The following is a 27,927-nucleotide window of genomic DNA, read 5'->3' as shown; positions in this document are numbered from 1 at the left end:
CTTTATAGAATGCCAACCTATAAAATATATCACTAATTTTCCTGTTTGGGTTCAATCAGGAAGAGGCTATAGATGCCCATTTATTCACCTACTTCTTTGGGAGATCTGTAGGTCTGTGGTACCTAACTCAAAACTATTCTTGGCCAGGACCTCCAAACTTATACCCATCTGAACACAGACCTCCCAGTCACATAGGGAAGCTGGTGTTAGTGTTCTATTTTTTTTAAGCCTGTCTCAGCATGATTCAGTGATGACTAAGTCATTATATACAGTCTCCAAAGATGCCACACCATGACACACACTTGGCTTGCTGGTGGCCTGCAGGGCTTTTTTGTCATTTGTATTCTCAAGGTCACCCCCACTACAGATATTTCCACTGCCTCCAATGTATTAGGGAACTATTCCAAGAGAGTCATTGTACATTGCAGATGAATCCCAAGGTAATTTGCTTTAAGTGTGAATTTCATATGATTTGTTCAAAAAAAGAAGAGTAACTCCCCCATAATTAGACATAGAAACACTGTTGTGAAATATTAATTCCAATGGTTTTACAACAGTGGTTGATTCTTCCACATTAAGTCTGGGAAATGAGACAATCTATAGAACCTGTGCCATAGTGAAGTTTCTTCCCATTCAGTCACATATGTGATTGTGTTGGTAAAGTAAAGCCACTTGAAAATCATAAACACATGTGTATTTGTGTCCATATGTTGTGGTGCTTGTGTATGGGTGTTTACATGTATGTGTAGGTAACAGGTCAACAGTGTCTTCCTCAAGTACTCTCTGCCTTCATTTTTGAGACAGTTTCTCTCACTGATATAAAACTCAGTGATTGGACAAGAGTAGCTGCAATCACAGATACGAGTCTCTGCACTTGGCTTTCTACAAGAGATCTGAACTCAGGACCTCATGCTTATGTGCCAATCTCTTTAGCAGCTCAGCCTTTCCCCTGGCCCAAGAATAATGAATTTTTAACTAGAAAGAAAGAAAGAGAGGAGGGAGGGAGGGAGGAAAGAAAAAAAGAAAGTGTAGCGAATACCTTGAATGACAGCTCCATATTTTCTCCTCCCCAAACATCAAGACCAGGGTCATAAGTTCCAAGTTCATAAAAGTAACTTTTATCAATGGAAAATAATCCACCTGCCATGACTGGGCACCTACAAAAAGGAAAGATGATGTTACACTTTGGTGCCAGGACTACTTGACTTCTAGATTGGATCCTCTATAACTGCATGGGAGTCTGGAGTTGTTTTTGGATAGGTTCGGGGAGGTCTTGGAATGGAGCCTGCAGCTTGGCTTTAGTGAAAAGTTTCTGCTTCACAGGGGCTGAACTTGATGAGAGTCTGAGAAGACGTGGGCGGGGCTAGGATTCTTACCTGTCACTTAGGTTCTGACACAAATCCCAGGGTTATTGTGGATTCCTGTGGCAGCGCTAAATCAGGCGCATTTCCAATTGAATTTGGGGGTAAGAAGTAATGACCTAACTTCTCAGGAAACTTTGTTTGCTTTAATAAGGTCTCGAATAGAAGTATAATTTTTTTTTGAGACATGGGTATTACTGTAGCTGAAGCTACCCTTGAATGTACTATCTTCCTGCTTCTGCCTCCTAAGTACTGAGATTAGGGGTATATACCATCCTGTCTAGTTGATACCTACAATTCCTGCTGGTTTTCAGAATGATAGAGTATGCATTTTTTAACTTATTTTATGTCTTTCTCAAAAGACCTTGGACTGCTGCCTAGTCTCCAGTCTTCACACACTTACCTTATCACGTCAGTTTCTTTAATCCCGCTTTTTGCAACAACATCTGGAGGAATTGTTCTCCAGCCAAAGTTCATGGGCCACGTGAAGACACCTCTTTGGAAGTTGTCCACTGTCATGTAACTAATGCAAGACAAACAAACCAAATGAAGTTGCGAATGCTAAGGTTCGCTGTATCTCTATAGAGTGCATGAACACAGCCTCATGACTGGTCCGGGTATGGGACAGATGCTCACACACGTGATTCTGTACCCTCACCTCCTAATATTTACTCAGGGGAGCCGATGGATTTGCTTTTGCACTGCTGGTTAGCTCGTTTGATCGCTTGCTTTCAATTTACGCTCATCTTTTGGTCAATAATGGCCATTTTAGATGAAGAAATGAAAATATTTAGATTAAAGTTCCCAAAAGGGTCCGATTAGAAACCTGAGAAAAAGAAATACTCTGGAGTTCAACTGACAATCAAATGGGATGAAGTTGATAATGAGAAGTTGGATTTATTAATAGATGAAAGTTGGTGTGCTAGCCAAAAAGAGTACTGAGCTGGTAAGTTCTGATCCCAAGGTATCTCGCATGCGTTTCTCCCCGTTTGGTAAGTAGCCATGCTTCTTAAGTTTTATCACAGCACGGATGAGAACTAGTAGTCTCTGCTGCTTCCCAGTGTCAGAATGTGGCAGCGTTACCTCATGTCCTTGTCATTGATGACTTCAATTACTGGGCAGGCCACTTTTTTCCTATTTAAGTAAACTCTTTCCAGAAGCGGTTCCAGCCAGCCCACATTGCATTCCACATGAGAGTCTAGGAATGTCAGCACATCCCCTGTAGTGGGAAGAAAGGAAGACAAAACACAAAACATTGGAAAATATGGTAGGATACAGCCAGTCTATGTGCTTTGTGCTCAAAAGCGTTGGGGATTGCTTGAGAAGCGTGACCGTGAACACGGGTGTCTTCTATTCTCACTGATTTCCTGGTTCCTAGAATTTCAGTTTGTAATATATGGGGGAAACTTTAGGAATAGAGATTCTGTGGAGCAATCACCACTCACATCTAGAAACAACCCATACGCTACTGCCATTTGCCTGCTATTTTTGCTGTGCTGCTTAAACCGTGACTGAAGCATCTTCAGGAGGAAAGAGTTGATTTGGCTTAAATGATCCAACCATGGTCTGCAGTGATATTTTGTTTGTATTTTAATACATGAATCTTGCCTGAAGATCAGAGAATAAATCAGCCACCCTGGCCACACAGTGGTGACACACACCTTTAATCACAGTAACCACGCTAGTTTGTCATAGAAACTGGGCGGTAGTGGTACACACCATTAATCCCAGTCTTAGAAAGGAATATAAGAGGGGAGGAGAGGAGACAGTTCTCAGACACAATTCTGAGGATTCCTGGAGGCAGGATTGCCATTTTGGACTGAGATAGAAGTGAGAGCCAGTGGCTGGCTGTTTTTATTTGCTGACCTTCAGGTTGAACTCCAATATCTGTCTCTGGGTTTTTATTAGTCATGTCCCCATTAATGAAAGCCAAGTCATGAACCCAATGGCAGAAACTTGAAGCAGACACCATCGAACATCACTTACTGACATGCTCAGCTTGCTTCCTTACACAACCCAGGGACGATGCCCAGGGGGGCACCATCCACACTCTGCTAGCTAGTCTTCTGTCAACTTGATACATAACTATATATAGTTATTTGAAAGGAGGGAAACTTAATTTAAAAAACTGTCTCTATAAGATCTGACTGTCAGGAATTGTCTTTATTAGTTATTGATGGGGAATGGCCCCCAAAATGGGGGGCGGTGCCATCTCTGGACTGGTGGTCCTGGGTTTTGTAAGCAAGCAGGATGACGAAGCTATGGGAAGTTGAGCAGTAAGTGACTTCCCTCCATGGCCTTTGCATCAGATCCTACTCCCAAGTTCTAGCCCTGCTTCAACTGTTCTGACTTCCTCCAATTACGGACTATGATCTGGGGTATAAGCCAAATAAACCCTTTCCTCCCCAACTTGCTTTTGTGTGACGGTGTTTCATTGCTGCAATGGAAGCCCTGACTAAGATGCACATTAATCATTCATCAAAAATGCTGTACACACATGCCAGTCTGACAAACATAATTCTTCAGATGAGGTTCCCTTTATTCTGGCTATTGTTTTCACTGACCATTCCAATGTGTTACTGCACAGGTAGCATTAAGCCTTACTGCTCAGTGCCTGTGTTCTACCTGGATGTCTTAACGGTTCCTTGCTACAAACCTATTTGTAGATCTATTCTCATTTCAACTTAAGAGATAAAGACTGGAGGAACAAACAATAACCAGAGTAACAAACTGCCCAAGGTAATTCACCTAGGGTGCCATGTAATATTATGAAGCAACTCCTTACATAGTTCATTATGGGGATCCGAATCTGCATTCACTCCCAACCTGGCCCAAATTTTACCTCATTAATATTCTCATTCATTTATTGCCAAGACCTGAGGGAAGAAGCACCTGCTGAAAACATATTTTGGAATTTTACATTGTTGTATTCTGGGGAAGGGGAGACTCTCCTACGCACGGCTGCCATCGCTCCACTTTCAAACATTTGTTTTAAAATAAAATCTCAGGGTTTCTTAGATAAGCAAACAAAGAGCTCCCTGCGTAGCTGGCTCCTGATGGTGTTTCTAATTGTGGCGGGATCATCTGTGGAAGTGTGCTGCCGCGTTTGTGCAGAGAGGCTGAGAGGCACGAGGGAATGGGGAGTAGACGGACGTTAAACACAAACAATGTGCGTTTTTTGACCTATGGTACACTCCTAAGATCTACCTAATACTCAGTCTTTTGACAAATGGCCTTCTATTTTTGTGAATTGTTCAATCTCAAATTCAGCGCAACTTAATCCAATCTTGGTCATAATCTGACAAATTCTCTGTTTTCTAGGGTGAGTATTAGCATGCCGGATTGCTTGAAGATGGACTTTATTAACAATAACAGCAATAAAATTAAATGATAAAATAAAATGAAAATGGCCAACCTCAGAAAAAGCAAGTGCCTTCTCTCCACACTCTTTCCCGTTCCTTTCACCCTTGCTCAAAGACTGCCTATGCACCCCCATCCCCACCCCAATAAACTTCTCACGAGAGCTCTGGTGTGCAGTGTGACTTTGTGGTGCCCCTTGGCTTCAGTCCCCCAAGGTGCCTCCCACTGTTAAATCATTACACTCATCTCTTAGTAGCCACAAGGCACTGGTTCCAGGCTTCCTCCTGATACCATTCTCAGGTGCTGATGTTGCTTATTTATATATGACAGTGCAGTATTTCTTTACTTTAAACCATTCCTGGATTGAATATGATAACTCATCTTATGTAAATAGTTGTGAGACTGAACTGCCGGGGGAATAATGACAAGAAAAACAGCCTGTGTACATCTAGAACAAATGAATTTTTCCATATTTTTTTAATCCAAAGTTGGTTGAATCTATGGATGCAGTGCCTATACATAAGGAGGCCTGGCTAAATACATGTGTGTGTATGTATAAATATATATATATACACACACACAACTATTTTCTAAGTGTTAAAATGGAGCTACGATTTTATATTTGTATTATGATTTAAATGCAGGCAGTCCTTCAAGAATTAGAGAAGACAAATGAGTCTGTTTTAGGTTCCTTGAGCAGAATTTCTTCTAGTCAGTAGTGAGCAATGAAGATGCACCTAGGAGGGAATCCCAGATGGAAATATTTGGATGGAATGTTCTATAGATGTCTGTTAAGTCCATTTGAGCCATAACATAAGTTAGTTCACTTATTTCTCTGTTAATTTTCTGTTTGGCAGTCCTGTCCAGTGGTGAGAGTGGGGTGTTGAAGTCTCCCACAATTAGTGTGTGGGGTTTAATGTGTCATTTAAGCTTTAGAAGTGTTTCTTTTGCATATGAGGGTTACCTTGTATTTGGGGCATAAATGTTCAGTATTGAAATTTCCTCTTGATGGACATTTCCTGTGACAAATATGAAATGTCCTTCTTTGTCTCTTTTGATTGATTTTACTTTGAAGTCTATTTTGTTAGATATTAGAATAGCTATGCCAGCTTATTTCTTAGGTACATTTAATTGGAAATCTTTTTCCCAGTCCTTTACTCCGAGGTGATGTCTGTCTTTGAGGTTGAGGTGTGTTCCTTGTACTCAGCAAAAAGATGGTTTCTGTTCTCATATCCAGTGTGTTAGCCTGTGTCTTTTTATAGGTGAGTTGAGCCCATTTATATTAAGGAATATTAATGACCAGAGATTGCTAGTTCCTGTTATTTAAGCTTTTGCTGTTAGTGATGTTATTGTCTGTTTTTTTTTTTTCTCTTCTTTGTGATTTGCTGCTGTGAGATCATCTATTGTCTGTGTGTTTGTGGATGTAGCTAACTTCCTCATTTGGAGTTTTCCTTCTAGTACTTTATGTAGGGCTGTGTTTGTGGCTAGTATTTGTTTGTTAAATCTGGTTCTGTCCTTGAATTTTGTTTTCTCCATCTATGGTAATTAAAAGTTTTGCTGGGTATGGTAGTCTGGCCTGACATCCATGGTCTGTTAATGTCTGCATAATGCTTGACCAGGACTTTCTGGCTTTTAATGTTTCCATTGAGAAGCCAAGTGTAATTCTGATAGGTCTGCCTTTATATGTTACTTGATCTTTCTCCTTTGCAGTGCTTAATATTCTTTAGCCACTACATTTAGTTTTTTGATTTTTTTGTGACAAGAGGACTTTTTTTGTACAGTCTGTTTGGTGTTCTGTAAGCTTCTTGCATACATATCTTTCTTTAAGTTGGGAAAGTTTTCTTCTATGACTTTGTGGAATATATTTTCTATGCTTTTGAGTTGAGCTCCTCCTTCTTCTACCTACCCTTATTATTCTTAGGTTTGGTCTTTTCTTTCACGTTTGATTGTCTTTTCTTGGTTTTTCTTAAGGAATTTGCTGCTTTCTTCCATTCTTTGTTTGCCTTTTCTTCCTTTTCTTTGAGAGAATTTTTAATTTCTTCTTTAAGGACATCACTCTTCTAAAGTTATTTTTAAGTTATTTTTTTTTCTGCTTCATCTGTACTGCGGTGTTCAAATTTTGCTGTTGTAAAGTCACTAGTTTTTGGTAGTGTGTTGTCCTTTGTGGTGTTGAGTGTGCTCTTACTTTGTCTATCCATCTTTTCCTAATTGGTGTAGCTGGGGCCGTGTCTCTGGTGATCAATCTTCCAGGTGCCAGAGGATTCAAGGTTCAGATAGTTGGTCCTCATGATGGAGTTGAGGCCATAGTTTCAGTCACCCCAGAGGTGGCTCCGTGTTCCCAGAGGTTGCTCTGCAATCTTGGATGTCATTTAGGCCTGCTCCCACGGAGGTCACTGGCTTGGCTCTGGTCCCACAGAGGTTGCTGTCTCAGGCCTGCTCCAGTGGAGTTCGCTGGCCTGGGTCTGGTCGGACAGAGGTCACTGGCTCAGGCCTGGTACTGCAGAGGTCACTGGCTCACCTAACCTTTATTTCTTAACAGAAGTCACTGTCGAAAGAGTTTGACATTTACTATATCAACACCGAGTCAATGTTTTCAGGGGTACTGATGAACTTAAGACACAGTTTTAAATTTTTACATTTGAATTTGTTAAACATTAGTTTATGGGAAGAACTGCAGCCAATTGCTGTTGTTTTAACCAAGTTCACCTGAAGAAAGCCCGATCTCCCACACCGCTATCTAATAGCTGGGCTATTTGTGAGATCCTTGCCGGCATGATTCTCCCAGCATGTGCAGGCATGTGCAGAAATCTCATTGATCAGCAGCATGGTTTTCATGATGTATTCATTAGCTTTCTCCACATGGACATCTACTTTTCATTTTAAAACAGGAGTTGCGGAAGAACTCACAGCAGTCTCTTCAGTCAAGGACCCAACATCCACCTGATTCCAGTTCCAGGGTTTAAGGGTTTTTTTTTTTTTTATTTCTCTGATGCCCTATCTCATTCTGTTGTATCTGACAGTGTGTCCTGTAGCCTCTAAGCCCAGTGTAAATTATAAAATTATGAATTTGATTGTTCCTCCAACTGGCCTTGTTCTTTTATTTTCTAGGACAACTGTAATAGCCTCCTAACTGAATTCCCTACTTCTCCTCTCTCGACTTTCTGATATCTGCTTTCTATATGGAGACCATTTCGCTCTCTATTCACTGACCTTCACTGATTTTCTAACATTTCTTACTTGGCACACAGAACTGCCCGGAAGTCTTGTTTTTGTCTTTTCCTCCAAATGAACTTCTTACCACCCATCTTTTCTGGTCAGTTCTCATCAGCACCTATGAACTCCTTCTCTGCTTTGAAATTGCCAAGCTCATAGCTGCACTAGAACACTGGCACATGTGATCAATCTTCAGCCACATACCAGCTGAGCGCTTCCTTTCCTAAGTTATTTCTTAACCAGCATATTGTTGCAGTATTCACAGATTTACTTTACTAAGGAAATTCGGCTCGGAAAACACAGTTGGCCAGCTGAGAATGATGGGGGAACAAGCACAAGCATTGGAAATGACATAGATGTATAAAAATTTTGTAAAGAAACATTATTTTGTCCAATAAATGTATGGCAAAAATGTAAAGTCACTGCTGGGCACACAACTCACTGGTTACACATGCACTTAGCATGCTCAGGCCCTGGGTTTAATCCTTAATATATAATATTAATATATTAATTTGTAATATATTCATAAATGAGAATAAATACCAATATAAAAAAATTTGCTACCACCATACTGCCAATTTTGTTGTGATACAGTTGCTGCTCCCTTAAAATTTCTATTACGAACTGTCATGGTTGATCTTGGATGTTGACTGGAACAGAAATCACCCAAAAGGGTTCCAGGCACCTTGCAAGGCAATTTCTTCAACAAGTTAATTGAAGTGGGACTATGACCCTAATGTGGACATTAGCTTCCAGTGGCAGCCCAGATAAAAGTGATAGAAGAGAGTTTTGTGTTTTGCCTGATCACTCTACTCTTGATAGTACGTTTATAATCTGCTGCAGCTGGGACATTTCTTTGCTAATGTCAGAACCCAGCTGCTTTAGATTTCTACTGTGGGCTATAGGCCAGTCTTGTGTAACAATTTCTTCTGAGATTAAAGCATGTCCATCTTGAAGGAAAATGTCTTAGGAGAAGATTACACAAGGAGGTGAAATAACAGGATGTTCTAAGGGGAGGTGAAATAGACAGGAAGTAGACAGCTCCAATAGCTTCAGGATGTTCCGGAAACTGATCAGATTCACTAGGCCTCTCCATTACTGAGGGTATTCAAATAGTGAAGACTGCCCAGTAGAGACTTTTAGACAAGTCCAGCTGCCTGGAAGATGGAGAGGACAGAACTATTGAGAGACAAAGACCAGCTGAGCTGCCTGGAAGAGGCTCAGACCAATTGAACCACCCTGGAAGGACACTCTGCATCCAGTTGAGCTGCTTGAAGGGTGTGCAGTGTATTCCAAGTTCCTAGCTTTTGTGAGCGGTCACTCACACTGGGGTAAGTGTGGTGCAGCTCTCTTTGAGTCATTCTGCTTCTGTAAGTGACCGCTCACCCCCAGCCCTGTAAGGAAACCGAGACAACTCATTCATTCACTAAATTGGATTTTGGTGGTATCTTTCATGGATCCTCTATCCGAGGTGAGTAGATTCCGTGTTTCACCTCCCCAGGAAAAGTCAGTAATATAATGCTATTCCTCAGTAATTCTCTAGACCTTCAGTGACAGAGTGAGGTCACCTAAATGTGCTCAGTCTTGTAGACTGAGCGTCAACTGTTCTCAGCCTCTCCTGTGTGTGTCAGCCATGGTTGGACTACCAAGACTGCATCGTGTAAGGCAATCTAATAAATCTCGCTTTCCTCTACATTTACACTATCAGCTCTGATTTTCTAAAGGATCCTGACTAATATACAAAGGTATCAAGTTTTATTTTAGCAAGCCAGTGGGATGATGAGAGCATTTGGGAGGTCGAGGTAGAAGAACATAAGACTGCAGTGAGAATCTATTTACTCCAAGCTGGAGACTGGCAATGCCAAGGCTTCTAGAGGCGGGGTGGTGCCAACAAGCAACAAAGAGTGGTAGTTGTTGAGAATGCTGACTTTGGGCTCAGTGGTCTGGGTTCAGATGCATACGTTACCCTGACCTGCACGAGACAATGACAGCACTTATCCAATGACTGTACCTGTTTCACAGAGGCACTGTAGGGATGAAGTCAGTTGGTATGGAGGTTAAAAAGTACCGTCTGATTCACAAAATCGGCTTCTACTGTGGAGCACAGAACCTTCCATAGAGAGATGTAAAATTGATGCTGAATGTTTTAGCATTTCTAGAATACTCACTGTCAGGAAGGATTCACCTTCCAGTCACTCTAGAACACTAAAAAGAGACAAGGAAATTGGTGTAGTGCTCTTTGGAAACAGAGAAATAACTGTGGGAAAAAGAGAGGCAGCTTCAGAAACGAGAGATGAGAGGATCCGAGAATTAAACTATGCTGAAGTCTTCAACTACTTAGGGATTCAGCTAGAAAATCTCTTGTTTTCAATTTGGTCAGAGTGGTCAAATTCTGGACAACCTGAGCACTCTAGAAGAACGATGGTCAGATATTCCCATGGAATTTCCTCAGAAACAGTCTCAGGGGGATTTGATGGGGAGAAGGTTAGAAAGAGGGTAGAAGAAGAGAGGGAATAGCAAAGGAAAAAGGAGAATGACAGAGACAAGGTCTCAGAGGATCTCTACTGCACATGGATAGCACCGTGAGAAAGAAAGAGTTATGGAAAAGCTGTTTTGTAAGCTCTCATTCCAATTACTGCTTCTAGAGAAGGCCAGAAGTTTATGTTCAATCACTGTGGAACATGTGTGAGCCTTAGGTTCATCTTTGGAAGCAGAGGATTAAACCACAAGTTACTTCCAACCACAAAAGGCAAAGATCTAGCTGCCAATATCTTAGTGTAACCATGAGTAAGACAGCTTGACAGTACAGGAAGAATCAAAAAGTGGGCAACCGCTGTGACCGATAGTCAAATTGCATATATTGATCACACTCAAATCATTTATCCTACAGCTAACATGAAGACTGAAATTTCAGAACATGGTCAGTTGCACAGGGAGTCATGGAGTTGGCCTGGCCTAGCTGCTTTGAGAGGCATGTGTCATAGGTTTTTCAGGTTGGAGTCAGGCTCCTGGGGCACACAATGTGCCTTCCCGTTCCTGAGAGACTAATGGACTCCCTCATGCAGTGATGTGTTCAGGCCACGTTGTGTTTCTCTGTGTATTTCGTTAGTGGTCAAGCAAGCATGACAGGACAGTTGGTCTCAGACATTAATTTTGTGTCCCCTGTATGACTTGCAAATGTCACTGTATCCTGGCAACTACAACTGTATTGATCCTGGCAATTGCCACTATCTTCTGTTTCTGATAAAGGCATAAACATTCTGATTGCACTCAATAATATTGTCATAGCCTCGGTTGTGCTGTGGCCCCTCCAACCAGCCAGATCAGGTGATCTTGACCTGGTAAGTAAGTACAGGCACTTAAACAACTGTACAATTATATTGCCTGAGATTTGAAAATAACACACTATGTCAATGCGGTGTGTGAGGGGCTGAGTAGACTGGGAGACTAAAAGAACAAACTAACCAAAGCACATGAAATTTTAAAAAGACTTTGAAATGGAAAATATTAGGAATAATGAGAAAAGTTGAAAGGATATTTATAGGTATTTGTTGTTTTTCAATGTGAAAGTATGCTTTTTTTTCCCTGTAATGCCCAGTGTAAACTCAGGTGTATAGTGTCATGGTGTCATAGTGTCTGTAAATCCCTTTTCAAAGGCCCAGAAAATATGGCTAATGTATCTATGACTGTGTGTGTGTGTGGGAGACAAAGCATGCATTTTTCAAGAATTAAAAATCAGTAGCCATAAGAGGTGAACAGGTGGGTACTCCTGTTCTATTCTTTCAAACTCTGCCTATTTTGAAAATGTCCTAAATTAAAGCAGACCTATGAGGAAAGCGAAAGTGGAGCAGTTCCTTACCTGTTGCATTCTGTGCCCCTGCCAGCCTCGCTCTGATCAAGCCGTGTCTCTCTTTGAGGCGAAGAATCCGCACTTTTGGAAACTGAGACATGTATTTATCCAAATCAGCTTTTAGGTAGTCTGTATCAGAGTAAGAACAAGCACAGGATACTTTAACTAGGTTTACCAGCGGTGTCTTTGCAATGTCAAATTCAAAGCTATGATGTCTTTTTTTTTTTTTTTTTTTTTTTTTGAGAGTGGATTTCACTATATAGCCCAGGCTGGGTTTGAACTCTTGATTCTCCTGCCTCTGCCCCCAGATACTAGGATTACAGGTATATGCTACCACATCAGATTTTTTCAGAATATATTTACAGCTCACTTTTCACTAATTTTGTGGATGTGAATTTCGTTTTTGTTTGTTTCGAGACAAGTTTTCTCTGCATATCCAGGCTGGCCTTGAACACAGAGGTTTACCTGCCTCTGCCTTCTGAGTGCTGGGATTAAAGGTGTATGTGTCCCCACCACAAACTGGGTGTGTATAGTTTTCTTAAAGAGGACCCAGAAACTGTACGAGATTCAGGGTCCACAAAAAACTCATCCAAAAGAGACTTCATCAAAGGTCTCCTTTTGCTTGGTAGCCTGCTGCTATTTCTCTGTATGTTATTTAAGATCACTTACTAACGTTTTCAATTCTCTTCTGGCATCTTATTGCTGCTTGAGTTCACTGTGATTATTGTAGTAACAACAGAACCATAGAAAGCACATGTATCACTGGCGTTACAGATCAAGGCTCAGCTGTTTCTTTGACATCACCATCCATTTGCTGTTCTTGCTAGTTCAAAAAATGGGTAAAAATTTGGGAATTCCCATTGTGGCATCACTAGGCCTGTGGGACTTCCTATATACAGAGAAAATTTGGTAATGTAAAGAGCAAAATTCTTCGATGTGGGAAAGAAAACAAAACTTAAAAACTGTGGAGACTCCTGCTTCCAGACTGCACTAGAACCATTATCTTTCTGATCCTTTGAAAATGTGTCTTCTCCATGCTTAACCTCACATGGGATCTTCCTTATTCTTTAGAAGAAGCCAGGGAACTTCCATTTATTTGCTTTCCATAGAGTTTAACTTGGCTACTGACAGTAGAAGAATAATTCTATTAACAGAGTGGACTTTGTTCATTACAGTCCATGAAATATGACTTATTCATCATCTTCTAGACTCAAATGACCAGCTCAGGGAATGGCAGCACTAAAATCACCCCTACAAAGCAGAGGACTCACAATGGGAATGGGTAAGACATTCCCGGGATGACCAGTGAGTGATATAGTCTTAAAGATGTGTTTGCGGCATGCATGGGTGTTTTACCTGTGTGTCTGAGTACTGTAAGCATGCAGTGCCAATTGAGGCCAGAAGAGGGTAGTAGCTCCCCTGAAACTGCATTTACACAGTTTTGTGCTGGGAATTGAAGCAGCATCCCTTGAAAGAACAGCTGGTGCTCTCACTTGCTAAGCCATGTGTCCAGCCTCAGTTAGTAATATGTGATCAGCACTTAGATTGGTTTCTGTGGCTCCACATGAAACAATAATTTGGCATTTACAAATACTTAAGCTTCATCCAATTGTCTTCTGACCCCCAACTACTGTTGCCCTCCTTCCGTCAAGCTTTAATGTCCCAGGGGGATCCAAGGCAGGCTTTACCTTTGGTGCTGAAGTCATCCACCAGCAGAATCTCCTTGATGAGATGTGGAGGGGAGCGATTGAGGACGCTGTGCACGGACCTCAGGAGAGCGGACCACACCTCATCTACAAAGCACATGATGATGCTGGTGGTGGGGAGGTCATTGTGAACCAGCTGCTCTGCACACCTGGGCCAGGGAATAAGCACAGCTGAGGAGATACGCCACTGAGATCACAAAGGGTCCTAAATAATCTCTCTGTGTGTGCACACACATGCATCTATCGTCACCGGCTTATATGTGTACCAGGATCATTTTATATGCCTCAACAATAGTGTTTGTTGAAATGATTAACAATGACAGACTCGATCTCTTCTTTGGTGGTGTAGACTGCACTGAAGAGGATAGGGGCTTTGTAGGTTAGATTCTATTTTAATCCTACCACCAAGATACTAACCTCAATACTAACCTATGTATTCTTTCTGTGCCTCAGTTTTTCACATCTGCCAAACAAAGTGATGGCCCTCTAAGAGAGTCTAATGAACTGTATAGAAACCGCCTACCATAGTTCCTGGCACAGGCATTCACTGAACGGTAGCTATTGCTACCATTATTAAATAATATACCAGAAGAAAGCATTCTGAGTTATTTAGTGTTACTAAGTAGTTTAGGACTGCCTGTATACATAGCCATCTGCAAATGCCAAAAGAGATATCCTTCACCCGACTCAGCATATGAATGTATTTATGGTACAATGTACATGTGCCAAATAATCACACTCTTTCCCACTTCTCTATTTGGAAGCTCCTTGCTGTGATGACTGCAGAGTGGCCATACTTCAAGTCGTTTTGCTGGCACAGAAATGAGAGCCAGTCTAAGAAGGAGCAGGTGCTCCATGGGCTCCACCTGGCCATGGTTTCCTACAGGCTCTGCAGCTCACGCTGCCTCACTATGGCATTTTCTGGGTCTGGTCTGGGTCACTGTTCCAGGACAGCTCCTAGCAGGACCTTCCAAATTATATTAGCCATTCTGCTAACACGCCTCCTCTTGGTAACATAATAATCAGTGATGAAGGTCAATAAATACTCAAGTGCTCTGACGTATTTCACTGTAAGATTCTGACCTCTTTCCCCTTTAACCCATTAATGGCTGAAGTCACGGACAGACTGGCTCTTGATTATTTTAGTAAGTTCCAGAGCTGGGACGGCAACTCCGCTTCACCCAGGCTCTAGAAGTAACCATGGAAGTTTAAATCCCCAGAGTAAAAATAGCTAGCAGTCGATGCAGCATTTGTGAGAACCAGAGCTTTTGCTAAGTATCATGGCTCAGTTCTGTTTACTTAATGAATATGAAGACACAGATAAAAGCAAATGCTATGGTCAAACAAACAACATTTGCTCGTTTTTTTGTTCATGGTTGCCAAAGTACCATTGTGAACCTAATTTAATTCCATACCATGGCGATTGCCTGAGATGCAGTTGTGTAATGTATTGTCACATACTTCTTTAAATGGGGCAAAATGAAGCATGAGATGATCAATGACTCACCCAGTCTCATTTACCTAGTTAGACCATACATGGGAATGTAAAATGATGTAGTTTTCATTTCATTGGCCTACAATGCTCTTCTGCACTAATAGAGTGTGGATCAGGAATCAAATAAACATATGGTCACATATCACTTATCTCCAATTACTTGCTTGGAGAAATTGCATAACTTCTTTGAACTTTAACTTGCCAACTACAAAGCAGGGATTAAAAACTTTTCTTACTTAAATATATATCTGACACAGAGCTTTCTCAGAAGAAATACAAGCAAACCCACCATGGTCTATAATTTCAGTCTTTCCCCAAGGCAGTTGGTTAGCATAATAACCAAAAGACCTTGGGAAAACATACATCCAACCTTCCGCCCCAGAAAACAGACTCAGAAAGTTTGCACAGAAATTGAGAATCTTTGTCATAAACAAAATAAGAGACAGAGGAATGACTCACAAGTCACTGATCCGTCAGTGGGGGAATGCAGGTTCTTACGTAAAGCTAATTCAGTACCCTCATAATATGTGATTACACTTAAGAAAACACTGGAGAGCTGAAATGAACATGTACTATATTTTCAGGTGCTATAAAGTCAAAATAACACATTTCAATCAGACGTCTTAATATGATTCGAACGCTAATGTAAAATAACAGCCTGCCTAAATTAATCGTATTCTGCACAAACAAAACCTGCATTGGAATTTCTATAAAGAATGAGCATTTCTGACTACATTTAAGGATTATATTAATTACCCGTGGTTGCTGTAACACCTACGATTTCTGCTCCACAGCTTCTCCTGATTTGCCTAGCCTCTCTCACATTTTGCTTCAAGGGGAAAGAAGCTACCAGGCCAACCCTTCAAAGCTGTGCTTGCTGCTCTCCTTAACAAATGTCCAAGTTCATCACTTTCAGCTTCTGCTCATATTTATGACAGAGGACACAATTCAGCCATGCTCCCTACTGCTATGTAACAAACATTACGTCTCCGCAGTTACCCATCACCAGCTGCTCAATCCCTGCAAACATTCAAAAGAAACACTTCCAGTGCCCGTATTTTGACCAATATCTTCTCATGATGACATCATGTTCCCAGAGGTGATAGAAATGTCCTCTGCAGAGAGCTTTGCTTTCTTCCGGACCTCGCTGGCATTCTTAGCATCCATGTTGTTTCTACTGACAGTTTCATTTTCTGTTATAGTTTCAAATTCTGCCAGTCTCTGCCCTCTATTTTCCAATTAAAAGTTTGGCCACACAGTATTCAACTTTTTATTATGTAGGGAACTGTTGCAGACTGTGGTAATTAATAAGTAAATATGCCCCTGAAGAACCATTGCCATTGGTCCACCCCAAGGACTTAAGAGGCTAAAGCAGGAAAGAGCTTTTATTTGGGAGGGGCAACATGCCTATATATCTTTAAATATGGGATTCACCTTCCCTCCAACTCAAAGCTAGGTTTACTTATAAGTAAGAGAAATGTTGAATTAGTCATTTATTCCCTCAATTTTCTTTCTTTCCTTTTAAAAACCACGTTTGGATCTTCTTTAAAGTTTATAATTTTTACAGAAATCCAATAGAATATTAATTGTAATACTTTGCCATGAATTAAGTATTGATACTCAAATTTAGGAAAGAAAAAGGAAAAAGAAAGACACCAATTACAGGTTTGCCAAGTACTGATAAAAAATGTAGTTGACTGTATAATTACCAACAGTTGAAGGAGAACTTTGGAAAAAATGATAAATTCTGGATTTTATTTTCTAAGGTAGTTTATAGCTCTAAGGTCAGGTTTCAGCTCTCAGAAAGTGTGGCGGTGAGCAAGAATGGTTGGAGTGACAGTGCAGTGAGTCCCTAGGAGGGAATGAGTGGCGCTGGAGTGCAGTGATTAGTTCAAGCCCGATACCGTGTAGCTGGCTGTGTATGAACAGGCAGTGCTGTGTAGTCGGCCGTGTAAGCAATCTGTAAAATGGAAGCAGGAAGCAGCTATGAGGGAGGGGGTGAATTTGTCAGCCTCTTTTTCTCCCTTCCCTGAGAGATGAAACCATATGTATACGTGCGAGGGATGGTACAGGGAGAATTAAGAGCTGGCCAAAAATACCAATGATTGTCAAAATTTTCAGTGGGGTGGGCTTTCCTTTCATTGGTTAACAACCTTAAGTGCGGTTGAAGCAACTGACGTGTCTAGTCTCTTTAGGTCATTCAATATTTTCCTGCTCTCCTGAGATTGTATACACTTCTGATTTTCACCCCCTTTTCAGGCTCATTTTTCTTCAGTTTCTTTCTTAGCCCCCACCTCAGTTCTTCATAACTATTAAGAAGGGAGAGCTGAGTGGGTGACCCAGCATTAGGTCACATACTTTTAGGAACCTGATCTTCTGCATCAGTTAAACATGTGCCAAGTGTCTACCAAGCAGCTTTCTTGTTGCCTATTTCCAGGCACAGTGGGCCAGGGTAGACAGCTTTCAGTACTAGTAACATCTGTCCCTGATACAAGTAGCCACATCCACCCAGTTTCATGGAGATTCCATAGGTTGCCAAACCACTTCAAACTGTTCTCCCCTGACCCAAGGAAAGCGAATTATCTTTGTTTCTGATTTGTCAGAGTCTTGATTTCTGCTACTTTTGCAGGCAAGGGAATAGCCACAGAAATCCAACTTATATGCATGGTATTTGGGTTTGTGGGATTTTTTTCTGAGACTAAGAATTGATGATTTTATTAAAAATAGTTTATTACACAAACTAGGTGTTTAGAATCTACAAGTCCTGGTCTCTGCTTGAAATTATTCAGATTCATTGTCTTACAGGGTGTGGGATCTAGGTTTGGATCAGTGAGGCAATCCAAAGACTAGAGATTATGGGGACCTCAAATGTGACGGCTCTCATCACCTGAAGGAGCTAATGCAAGACTGTGGGAGGGGAAAGGCTTGGGATGCAGAAGGACAATGAAGAGATAAGTTTTGGTCCCCTGTGGTACCGGCTGGTGATGTAAGTATCAGCATGGCACCTAATCTTCAGAACCTCAGATCATTCATATTTAGGGTGAAGATTGTGACGCTTGCATCACAAAAAATTTATGCAGGTTTTATGAGACAGTGGGTATAAAAATACTGGGCAGGCATCACTCAGAAAAGTCTGTGTGAGAACTTGGAAGAGCTCTCTCTCTAAGACTCACAGTTTCTTTCTGACTCGAAGCTCTGCCCTGCCTCAAGCAGGCTTTAATCTGAATCTACCAAGTGCCCGTTCATTTATCAAGAGACTCCAAAAGTTGATGGCTCACCTTCTCAGCTTCTGTGTGCTCAGTCCTTAGCCACCGACTTGATTTGAATGGAGCCTATCAAATCCGGACTGTTTCACATCAGAACACTGAAGGAACGATAACATTCTCTCATTTCTATGAATTTTTCATTTTATTCCAGCAGAGGCAAAACCGCATCATGTGGGTCAAATCTCAGTCTTTATGGGTTTGAACAGAAGGTCGGAAGAATGTGTTTCAACTTCCATTTGCAATTCAACTACAGCCTCCATGGGAGCCTTGAGCGGCCTTCACTCCCCACACTCTGCTATCTTCCGGAGCATCAGGAGAATCGCGCAGCCAGCTGCAATGCACGCTGTCAGGAATTATATTCTTTCCTCAGACCTTAAAATTATTTGAGCCTCTTTGCCTCTTGCTGATAAGAGGGTATACTGATATGAGGATTTTACTTTTGTGTTTTGTTCTTTTTTTTTTTTTTTTTTTTTTTTTAGGGCAAATGATCCTTGACATTTAGTTCAAATCACCTGACTGAGCGCTAGCAGGGCAACTCTTCCGCTTCCCTCTAAAGTCTTTAGCCAGACGATGCTGCAGTCACACAGGCAAGAATGTGTCATCAGAAGGAATGGACTCAGGCTCAGAAATACACCCTACCAGCACCAATGCTTGCCATTTAACAATAGTCTATTTTGCCCAGGCAGCTGGCAGAGTGATATTGGATTAGAGGCCGGAGTTAAGATGGCGGAGTTCTAGGTTGGAAATAGTACTGGGTGAGGGCAGGGCACCTGGGGGCCATGTTTCTTGCCTGCCCTGCTGTGTGTGACCTTGGGCAAGGTAGCCCTCTCCTCACACTTGCTCTGCGGTATAAGTACTCATCTTGAACTCTTTACCCATTCTTGTTATCTTGTGAGATTCCCTATGCAATGTTCGTCTGCCTTCTTACCTCTGACCTATGCGTGAAGAAGAAAAAGGTCTTAATTTCTCCAAAAGTCATTTGAATATAAAGAATCAGAAGGAAGTTATGGAACCTATGGAAAAAGCACTCATATTAGAAGTTGGCAGTTCCCATGAATCCTAAATCTGTTAGTGGGTTTGCTTTTCTCGCCAGTAAAGTGTGCAAGGCAGGTTCTTATCCTTAGTGATGCTGGGTGCCTAGTATAAAATGCACATGCATGTGTAACATATATATATATATATATATATATATATATATATATATATACATATACATATATGAATCCATCACTATCTGGAGTATAATATAATAAGAATGTCTTATGAGCAAGGGCTAGATTGCTCTTCACAAAGAACCTTCACCGACCAAGGAGGCCTAGACATATCATTGTGAAGTAGACTAGCTGAGATCAGAGAAACCAAGACTGGTGAAGGGTAGTTATTGTCTAGTGAGGGCAGATCAGAAAACTTAGCATTGGTATCCAACCCATTGCTTCTGAGCTATGAGCCCTTGTCTTTGTGTGTGTATGTGTGTGCATGTGTGTGTGTTCCGTCATTTGTTCATAAGGAGATGCAATACTTTATCAGTCTGCCATGGCTGTTGGGGTGGTCAAATGGGATAACAGATATGAAGGATAAAAGGTACCAGCTGCTTTGGCCTGGTGTGCTAGCTCTTGGCAACAAGAAGAAAGTACGGTATGCAACGAAGTCAATGGCTACTGCCTGATTTACCTGCCTCAGTGCCAACCTCCAGCTTCTCTATAGGTAACACTGGGATGATGGAGACCATATAAGCCTTAAACAATTGTTCTTAGGATGAATAAGAATCCCAGTGGCAAGAACTTTGCGAATGTTGAGTTCTCTGTCTCAAGTCTTGCACATGATGCACAGCACATTTAAAAGGCAAGCTCATTTAAAGGTGCTTGGTTTTGGCATCTTAAAGACAATTTTCCAGGGAAGTCTAAATAGCTCTTTTTAGTTTTGAAAAAAATAAAATAAAGCAGCTAAACATTACTATTGTTTCTTGAGTTTTCTTACTTTTGGCTGGGGGAGGGGAGGAGAGTCCTTCCTCTCTTTGGAAAGTTCCACTGAAGCAGGTCAGCCAGAGCACACAACAGGAAAGTATGTCCTGGGACAGGAGGACCCAAGGAAATAGTGCATGAAGAATTTGATAAAATGAGGGTGATGATGAATATGGGTTAGATGTCTGAGACAGCTGTGAATAGGTTCATAGTCCTGTACTTGCTAATTATGATCTCTCAAGTGTATTTCTAGGTCATGGGCAACATTTAGGAGGATGGAACCTGATCTGTATTAGCTTCCTCAGGTTTGTGCTAGTTAGGACCCGTATTGTAGCTTTCTCTGCTTCGAATTAATGACAGGATTGTGTTTCTATTTTCTCCTCTGGCTGTCTTTCTCTTTCTAGTTAGAGGTGAATGACAGAGAGGGGCACCTGAAGGCTTCGGAATTATTTCTCGGCCATATTTAATTATTGCTATGTTATATGGTCTAGCTTCTGCATCTTAAATACATTTTCCCACTTATTTTCTTTTACATATGACTTTTTAAAATTGTGAAACACATCTCTGAGCCGTCTTCTATAGACAGGTCTGCTCACCAGTGCTGACGCTTGCTTGCACTGATACACACACTACTGAAGAAGCAGCAGCGAGTGCTTTCTCCCATAGGTGTATACTCAGGAAAGACATCATGCCTTTTAGGTGATGATATTCCTTGCCACAGATGGGCTCTTCCCTGGCTGGGAAATCTCACCTCTGCTCCAGTCTATTGTAGGTGATATTCTCCAATCACTATTACCCACAAAATCACCCCACTAAACAAATTCATCAGACATAGATGGGTACATTATGACCAGGAATTTTCAAGGCATGTATTATGTGTATAAGTATTTTATCTGAATATATGTATTGCACCATGTGTGTACCTGGTGTCCCTGTAGGTCAGAAGAAGACATTATTCCCCAGGGCTTGAGTTATGGATGGTTGTCAGACAGCATATGGATGCCAAGTTTTCAACCTAGGTTTTCCATAAGAGCAAACAGTGCACTTAACTGATAAATCATCTTTCCAGCCCCAACTCTTATTGTATTTTGATAACTAAATGTTGGCAGCAAAACTTCTTTGAAGTATTTTTTTTCTACAAGTCCAAATTCAGGAAGTGCACTTCTAAATAACTTCATTTTTGGAGCTCCATCTTAACCATAGCTTTAGGCCTAAAGAAAGCCTTTTCCAAACAGAATTAACCTATTTTAGATGGAGAGGGCTTTGGTTCAGCAACATGTTAGTGTGTATGTGTGTGGTGGGGGCTGTATGTGGTATGTGTATATGTGAAGTGTGTATGCATGTTCATTAGTGCTAATGCAAACACACTTCAAGAACTAAGCAGGACTTCAATGGTTAGGTTAATTTTGCTTTTTGGTTTGCTTGTCTCTGTTTTACAGTTTAAAGGGACTATCAAAAGAACATCTGATTTCAGGTGTATTTGATAAATAAGTACTCTAGGTGAAAATGAAATTCTATTTTGTTTCTTGAAAGGAAAGATAACCTAAACAAAAGCAATTGCCTCACTTGAAAGTCAAAACATTAAAATTAAAACTAAAGGAATAAAAACTGAGCTAATGAATAAACATGAATTAATTGATAGCTCAGTGAAAAGCAGGATATAGTTACCTTAAGTCAAATGATAACACGCTCCATATATTCATCATGAAAAATCAGGAAACTATGAATTTGTAGGGTGATTAATATGCTACCCTTGAATTAATGCTTCTCATTCATTTCACAATAGCATTAGTTCTAAACCCCATTTCAGAGAAACATATTTTCGAGTCAGCATTGTGCAAACCTTTGTCTTTGGAATGCTTAGCTCTGTGCTATACCCTAGGGGAGAAGCAAGTAAAGCTTAGAACAGTTTCTGCAGAAGCTTGGAACTTCAGCACGAAGGTAGTTCTTGTTGTTGAGGAACCAAAGTGCTTCAGCAAAGAGAAGGCTGCATCCATCCGATGCCAGTGGAATTTAGTGGTCATAGCTATGTCGTGGCCCTGGTCCAGGTAGGCTACACTAGGATCCAGTGTAATGCTGGATTAACGTGTGAGGCCATGGGAGTGGAGAGCTGAGGGAGACTGGCACGAGATCAGCTATTAAAACCAACAGGGGATCGTCAGGAGCAGAATGCATAAAAGACATAATCGTGGGAGCTAGCGAGAGGCTCAGCCAGTAAAGCTCATGCTCGGTAGGCATGAGGATGAGAGTTTAGATCCGCAGAATCCACCAGGCAGTGGACACGTATAATCTCAGAACCGAGGAAACAGAAATGGGAGCCTGGGGGAGCTGACTAGACTAGCTGGGTCAGTGAGTTCTGCTAAAGAACCCAATTCAATAAATGAAGAAGAGAGCAATTAAAGACACCCAACATCAACTTTAAGCCTACACACACACACACACACACACACACACGTTCACACTCATGTAAAAATGCATACACATACATACATACACATCATCTCACATCACCTACAATTTTTTTAAAGTGTCATGAGACTGGCGTTTCCTCTGCTGAGGGCCCACCTTGGGAGACACGGCCTGTGTCCCAGACTAGATATCAACTGTGAGGCAGAGAAACATAGATAGCCCTGAGAGCATAGCCCAGCAAGGCTGGTTGCAGAGAGGCATCCTTAATTTTTGGATAAGACCTCAAGATTGTGAAGCATCTTAGACATTTCTCTGTGGAGTTTGGAAAAAGCTGGAAGAGCTGGTTTGGAAAAGAGACTCCGATTTTAAAGCTAACGTAGGAGAAGTTGTCCTGGCAACCCTGCCTGTCTCTTCATCGTCACGTCAGCCTTGTCCTAGCATAGCAGTTAGTTAATTTAGCCTTCAATTATTAACTAGGAACTAGTCATTATTTGCACTGAGAGTAATGAAACCAAATGAACATTGCAAACCTGTCCTTTAATCCCTCTTCAGTCTATATTCAACAGAAGTTATGATATGGCACTTATTGTGTTAATTGATCTATAATAGCAGTTTTGTTTCCAAATGTAAACATCAGGGAGCTATTCCTAAGGTTCTGAAATCCGAAGGTTACAGTAGTCTGCATTTCAGCGAATTACAAGTCCTTGTTCTTATACCACTCTCCCCACATACCCATGCAAATCTGCACATATAGTCCTACTATATTTTATAATAATTCCCTGAAATGGATTGCCTTAAATATTATTATAGACATGAGCAAGACATTTCAAATACATTATGATCAAAGTTGAAGAAAAATAATATCTAAGTTTCGAAAAAAGAAACCACAACAAAAAAATCCCTTGCTCCAAGTCTTGCCTACCCAAAAAGTCCCACGTGGTTCTCATTTGTATTTTCTCATTTGTTCTTCCAGACCCTCATGTGAATGCATGATTCATACTCAAAGTTGGAATAAAAGGAGAGAAAACTTATTTATCCTCCTTTCGGGAAGAGTATCACAAAAGGACAAGAAATCCTTTCGGTGGTCTCACAAATAGGCTTTCTGATGGCTGGCTCATCTACGTCAGATTGGGGCGGCAGGCAAAGCATCAGCCAGGCAGCTTGCCCAGAGACACACCTATATTTAGCCAAGGTGGTTTGTGTGGCAAGAGGGAGGAGATTTGGCCCTGCGCTCTCTGACTCATCTTGGGCACACGTGTCAGTTTCAGGAACAGCTGGACAATCTCCCACAGAAGACAGAGTCTGATTGTAGCTTTCCTGGGCTTCAGGACTCTCCTTCCCCTAACTAAATTATCAATGAACAAGCTCCGGGAGCCCTGGAACCTTCCATCAATCAGCCGGGTGATGACATTAGTGCTTGCTTTTGGCCTCGCACACTGTTTCTCCTACTTGGAGCCGGAGCCTGTGCTCTATGCCCTGCCTGATTCTACCCCGTGCTGGTAGAAACACCAGCTGAGCACATTTAAACAACGTTGCCTTCAAAGAGACTTTTATTTTCCTGTACTCCTTACACAAAGTTGTAGTTAGCATGCAATACTGTGACACGCAGGATTTCAGGTGATAGCTGGGGAAACATAATTTTTAGAATCCCTTTTTGAAAGATAATGCACAAGAGACAGAAGGGGGTTTGTGAATGTGAATTTTTCTGAAGAACTAGGTCAATAATCAGAGACAACTGAAGTTCCTAGGACCTTGGCTTAGTCCTCTGGGACTATTACTGTGTTCTTTGGGATGAATCACTGAGTTGAGGAACGTGAGTCTCAACTAGACAGGTCAGTAGGACCGGCCAATAGTGATGTGACAGTAAGTAAGAGTCTGAACTGTTTTCTTTGGAACTGAACTCACATTGAAGATGCTACTTTTGATACCTAAGGCAAAGGTTTATCTGTGCCTGCCTTCTCTTTCTGATAACCCTGTCCAAAAGCTTGCCCCGACTTCCTATATTCAAAAGAAGCATTTTCTGAAGAAGCCAAAGAAAAACCTTTGTTTATGAACCACACAAACTCAGAGTCCTAATCTTGCCATTTGTGATTTCAGCTTCCAGGCTGGCTAGCTTAGGGAACTGAAAATCAAGTTGTAATCAGAGCTATATTATTAATTAGTGGTCAATAAACATATGGCTACAAGTAGCCTCATTTGTAAGTGCATCAAAGAGAGTCACAGCCTGCATTCTAATCATGTCTATGATTGCATACACCTCCTGATGATGGAGCTAAGGAGCTTAATTATTTGATCATGAGGGTCCATTGGGAACCTTTAGAAGGCAGTACTATGGGCAAGTGATACACTTTTTTTTTTGAGACAGGGTTTTTCTGTAATATATAGAATCTATCCTGGAACTCGCTCTGTAGACCAGGCTGGCCTCCAACTCACAGAGATTCACCTGTCCTGCCTCCCAAGTTCTGGAATTAAAGGTGTGCACCACCACTGACTGGCAAGTGAAACACTTCTAATGGGAAGAATTAGAAAGACCCTAATTGCATGAGTATCCCCACCTATTGTCAGGTCATAGTGCCTGCCCTCTCTTTTCTCAAGCTCACGAAGTTTGCCTACATATTTGTAGAATCCTGTCAACGCAGAACCTCTGTTAGCGGGATTATTCTTAGCCTGCTCTTGAAGTTCCTCCTTGATGGACTTTTTCCAGCATTAATGCTTTCAGTGACTGAGTGCACAACAGTCTGCTATTCTCATCAACAAAAGGACTTTTAAGTTTAGAGATTAAGTCATCTCCTTTCTTGTCCTAGTTATCATTACTCATGGTTATTCATATTTTACAATTTAATTTCAGGAAGTCTTAGGAGACCCCCTTATCAGTGAATACACCAACCCAGCCACACTCCTGATAAGCTTGTAACCAATGAAAACTTCCAACATGGTAATTTACTCCACTGTCACTGCAGGCATGGAATCACTCTGTGTGTTTTACTACTTAGGTATAGATTATCATGAATTGAATGCTTCCACTCATCTAAAGAGATTTTTGACAAAGGGAAGGAAATGGAATCTAAGGAGGAGACCTGAGATGCGAGCATAAAAGGAGAACCCCCATGCATTTCTGATATAATTTTTCTCTACTTGCATGGTAGATTATTTGGCTAGCATCAAATAATAACTGTCAAATAAATTCTCTACATGGCCGAAATTCACACAAATAAAATTTCAGAAAACTCTATACAGGAAAGCCCAATACGGGGTTCGAGAAAAGAGACTAGAAATGGGTCTTACCCCACAGGCCTTGTGTCTTCAATGGCTCTGTCCACTGGAATCAGGTCACTAAGGTAGACATTGAAGTTTCCTTCTTTCCATCTTCGTTCTGCCTCCTTCTTCTTTCCAGGCGGAACAACCACTGGGCGCCCAAACTGACCCGGAGCATTGGGATCCCTTGGAGAAAGGGTCACATCTATTCTCAGTACACGATGCCTTCCAGAGTTTTCAGGGGTATTTGTGTGGTTTTGATGGTATTGCACAGTCTGGGCCTTGGCAGTCAAGTTTCTTCTTCCTGAATGGAGTCCCCCTGCTAAGGATAGCTTGGCTTGAGACACTGCTCTCTGTGGAGCTAGCAGAGAGGAAGATGTCTCGCTTTGATTTCTGGGGAAGTGTTTCTCTTGGCTTCCACCCAGTAATTTAGGGACGATAGTTTGGGTTTTAGAATCAGGTCCCTCTTTGGTATCTGTTCTCAGGTCCTCCTCTTTGGTTATAACCACAACCTGGCTTTCTGAAATATTAAGTTTCTTCCCTGGTGCCACTTTGGCGCCATCATCTTCTGGCAAGCCTCCCAACTGTGTCTCATTCATAGATTGCTTCTTTAAACGACTTGTATCAGCAATAAACTTAAAAAGAGGTAACACTTTATGGGCTTTGTGTTTTAGTTCTTTGCCCTGAGCCTCAGTTTTCTTTATGGCTATGTCTTCCCCAGATTTCAGGATTGGCGAGTTGGCAAAGTGTGTCTTCGATTTTGTTACTGTCTGTGACTGCTGCTTTGAGCTGTCAGTCCTGACCCTGATGGTCACATTCAGGGTCCTTTCAGATGTTTGCTTTGATGCCTGCCTGCTGAGAGTGTGATTCTCTGGGGCCTCTTGTTTTGTAGTAAAGGCTTCTGTGTGTACTGATATATTGGTCAGTAACGTTCCTCTTGATGCCGCAGATGGGGTCCTCTGTGATGAAACTGTTGTTTGCTTAGGAGTCATGTGCTGGGAGGAGGCTTTAGGTTTGCTGTCTCTCCCATCTGTCTTCTGTACAGTAAGAGGCTCTGGGAGGGTTCGCAGATGTGCAGCGTGCCACAAAGGTACAGCTTTTCCCCTTCCCAAGGGGATCTGCATTTTCCCTCTCCTCTGGACTTGGTCCATATGCTCGTCAACCTTGAATGCATGGTCCTCTGCCTTTCTAAAGTTCTCCTTTCCCCAAACTCCATTCCGGGGCAGCCTCATTCCTGGAATGTTGTTGTAAAGGATCTTCATTTGGTCTGGCTGGACTCTGATCCCTGTCTGCTCCCTCCTCCTGATGTTTTCTTTAAGTATCCCAGTGCTGATCTCACTGAATGAGAGGCGGAGAGCTGCCATGTCAAAGAGTAGCCAGATGACAGAAGCTACAAATATAAATGCCAAGACTCTCCCACTTCCTCGGAAAAACTTTCGGATCTTGTTCATCGTACAAAGGCGTGCTTTGCAGCGTGCCCTCCCTCTGAGTCTGCTTACCTGGAGTGGAGAAAGAATTCAGACAGCAACAGCAGCAGCACCACCACCACCAGCAGCCAGTCCCCCCCTCCTGAACCTAGCAGGAAACAGACGTCCAAGGGGGAAAAGCTCAGCTCCTACTGACTGCCTGTCACTCTCTGCCTGCGTGGCATTTCACTGCAAAGCATGGATGCCTGTTCACTGGCCCTGGCTAAACCCTAGTAAACACTGGCCCCAGGTGACTCCCAGAGCAGTCAACTGCAGCCACAGGATAGTTCACTATATCTTGTCTGGGAGGGCCCATGTCCACCTTCCTTCAAGTCCAAGAAAAGGTGGGGCTCGGAGGGTGCTGCCTGCTGCCGCCTGCTTCTCTCCTCCCAGTTCCCTGCACGCTGTAACTCAATACCACTTCTCAGAAGGAAAACATTTCAAGCCATTACCCAGAAAACTTCATTCAGCTCTCACCTTCTGGGTTATATGAGAGAGTGTGTGTTTTAAGGGCAATTAAACAGAAGGCAAACTAACTTAGAGGGCATGTGTTCCTGGTTTGTAACCCCACCTACCCCACTCGTA

General features: G+C 41.8%; 1 protein-coding gene across 1 annotated transcript in view; it reads right to left on the bottom strand.

The window, feature by feature from the left end:
- Positions 1-27,672, bottom strand: part of Galnt5 (polypeptide N-acetylgalactosaminyltransferase 5) — a 40,122-nt gene extending 12,450 nt beyond the window's left edge. The window contains exons 1-6 of the mRNA XM_041631565.1: positions 25,907-27,672; positions 13,473-13,639; positions 11,794-11,913; positions 2,445-2,580; positions 1,765-1,884; positions 1,040-1,157 (exon numbers count right to left, since the gene is read on the bottom strand). Of these exons, the coding sequence (XP_041487499.1) occupies positions 1,040-1,157; positions 1,765-1,884; positions 2,445-2,580; positions 11,794-11,913; positions 13,473-13,639; positions 25,907-27,327 (2,082 nt within the window). The 5' untranslated portion in view covers positions 27,328-27,672. The remainder of the gene's footprint in view (positions 1-1,039; positions 1,158-1,764; positions 1,885-2,444; positions 2,581-11,793; positions 11,914-13,472; positions 13,640-25,906) is intronic.
- Positions 27,673-27,927: the final 255 nt, after the last annotated feature.

This window comes from Microtus oregoni, unplaced genomic scaffold (genome assembly GCF_018167655.1).
Source record: "Microtus oregoni isolate MIOR12 unplaced genomic scaffold, Mior012 000037F_ref0000500, whole genome shotgun sequence".
NCBI classification, from domain to species: Eukaryota; Metazoa; Chordata; class Mammalia; order Rodentia; family Cricetidae; genus Microtus; species Microtus oregoni.
The sequence above is the reverse complement of the archived record's forward strand: the minus strand, read 5'-3'. Positions and strand labels throughout refer to the sequence as shown.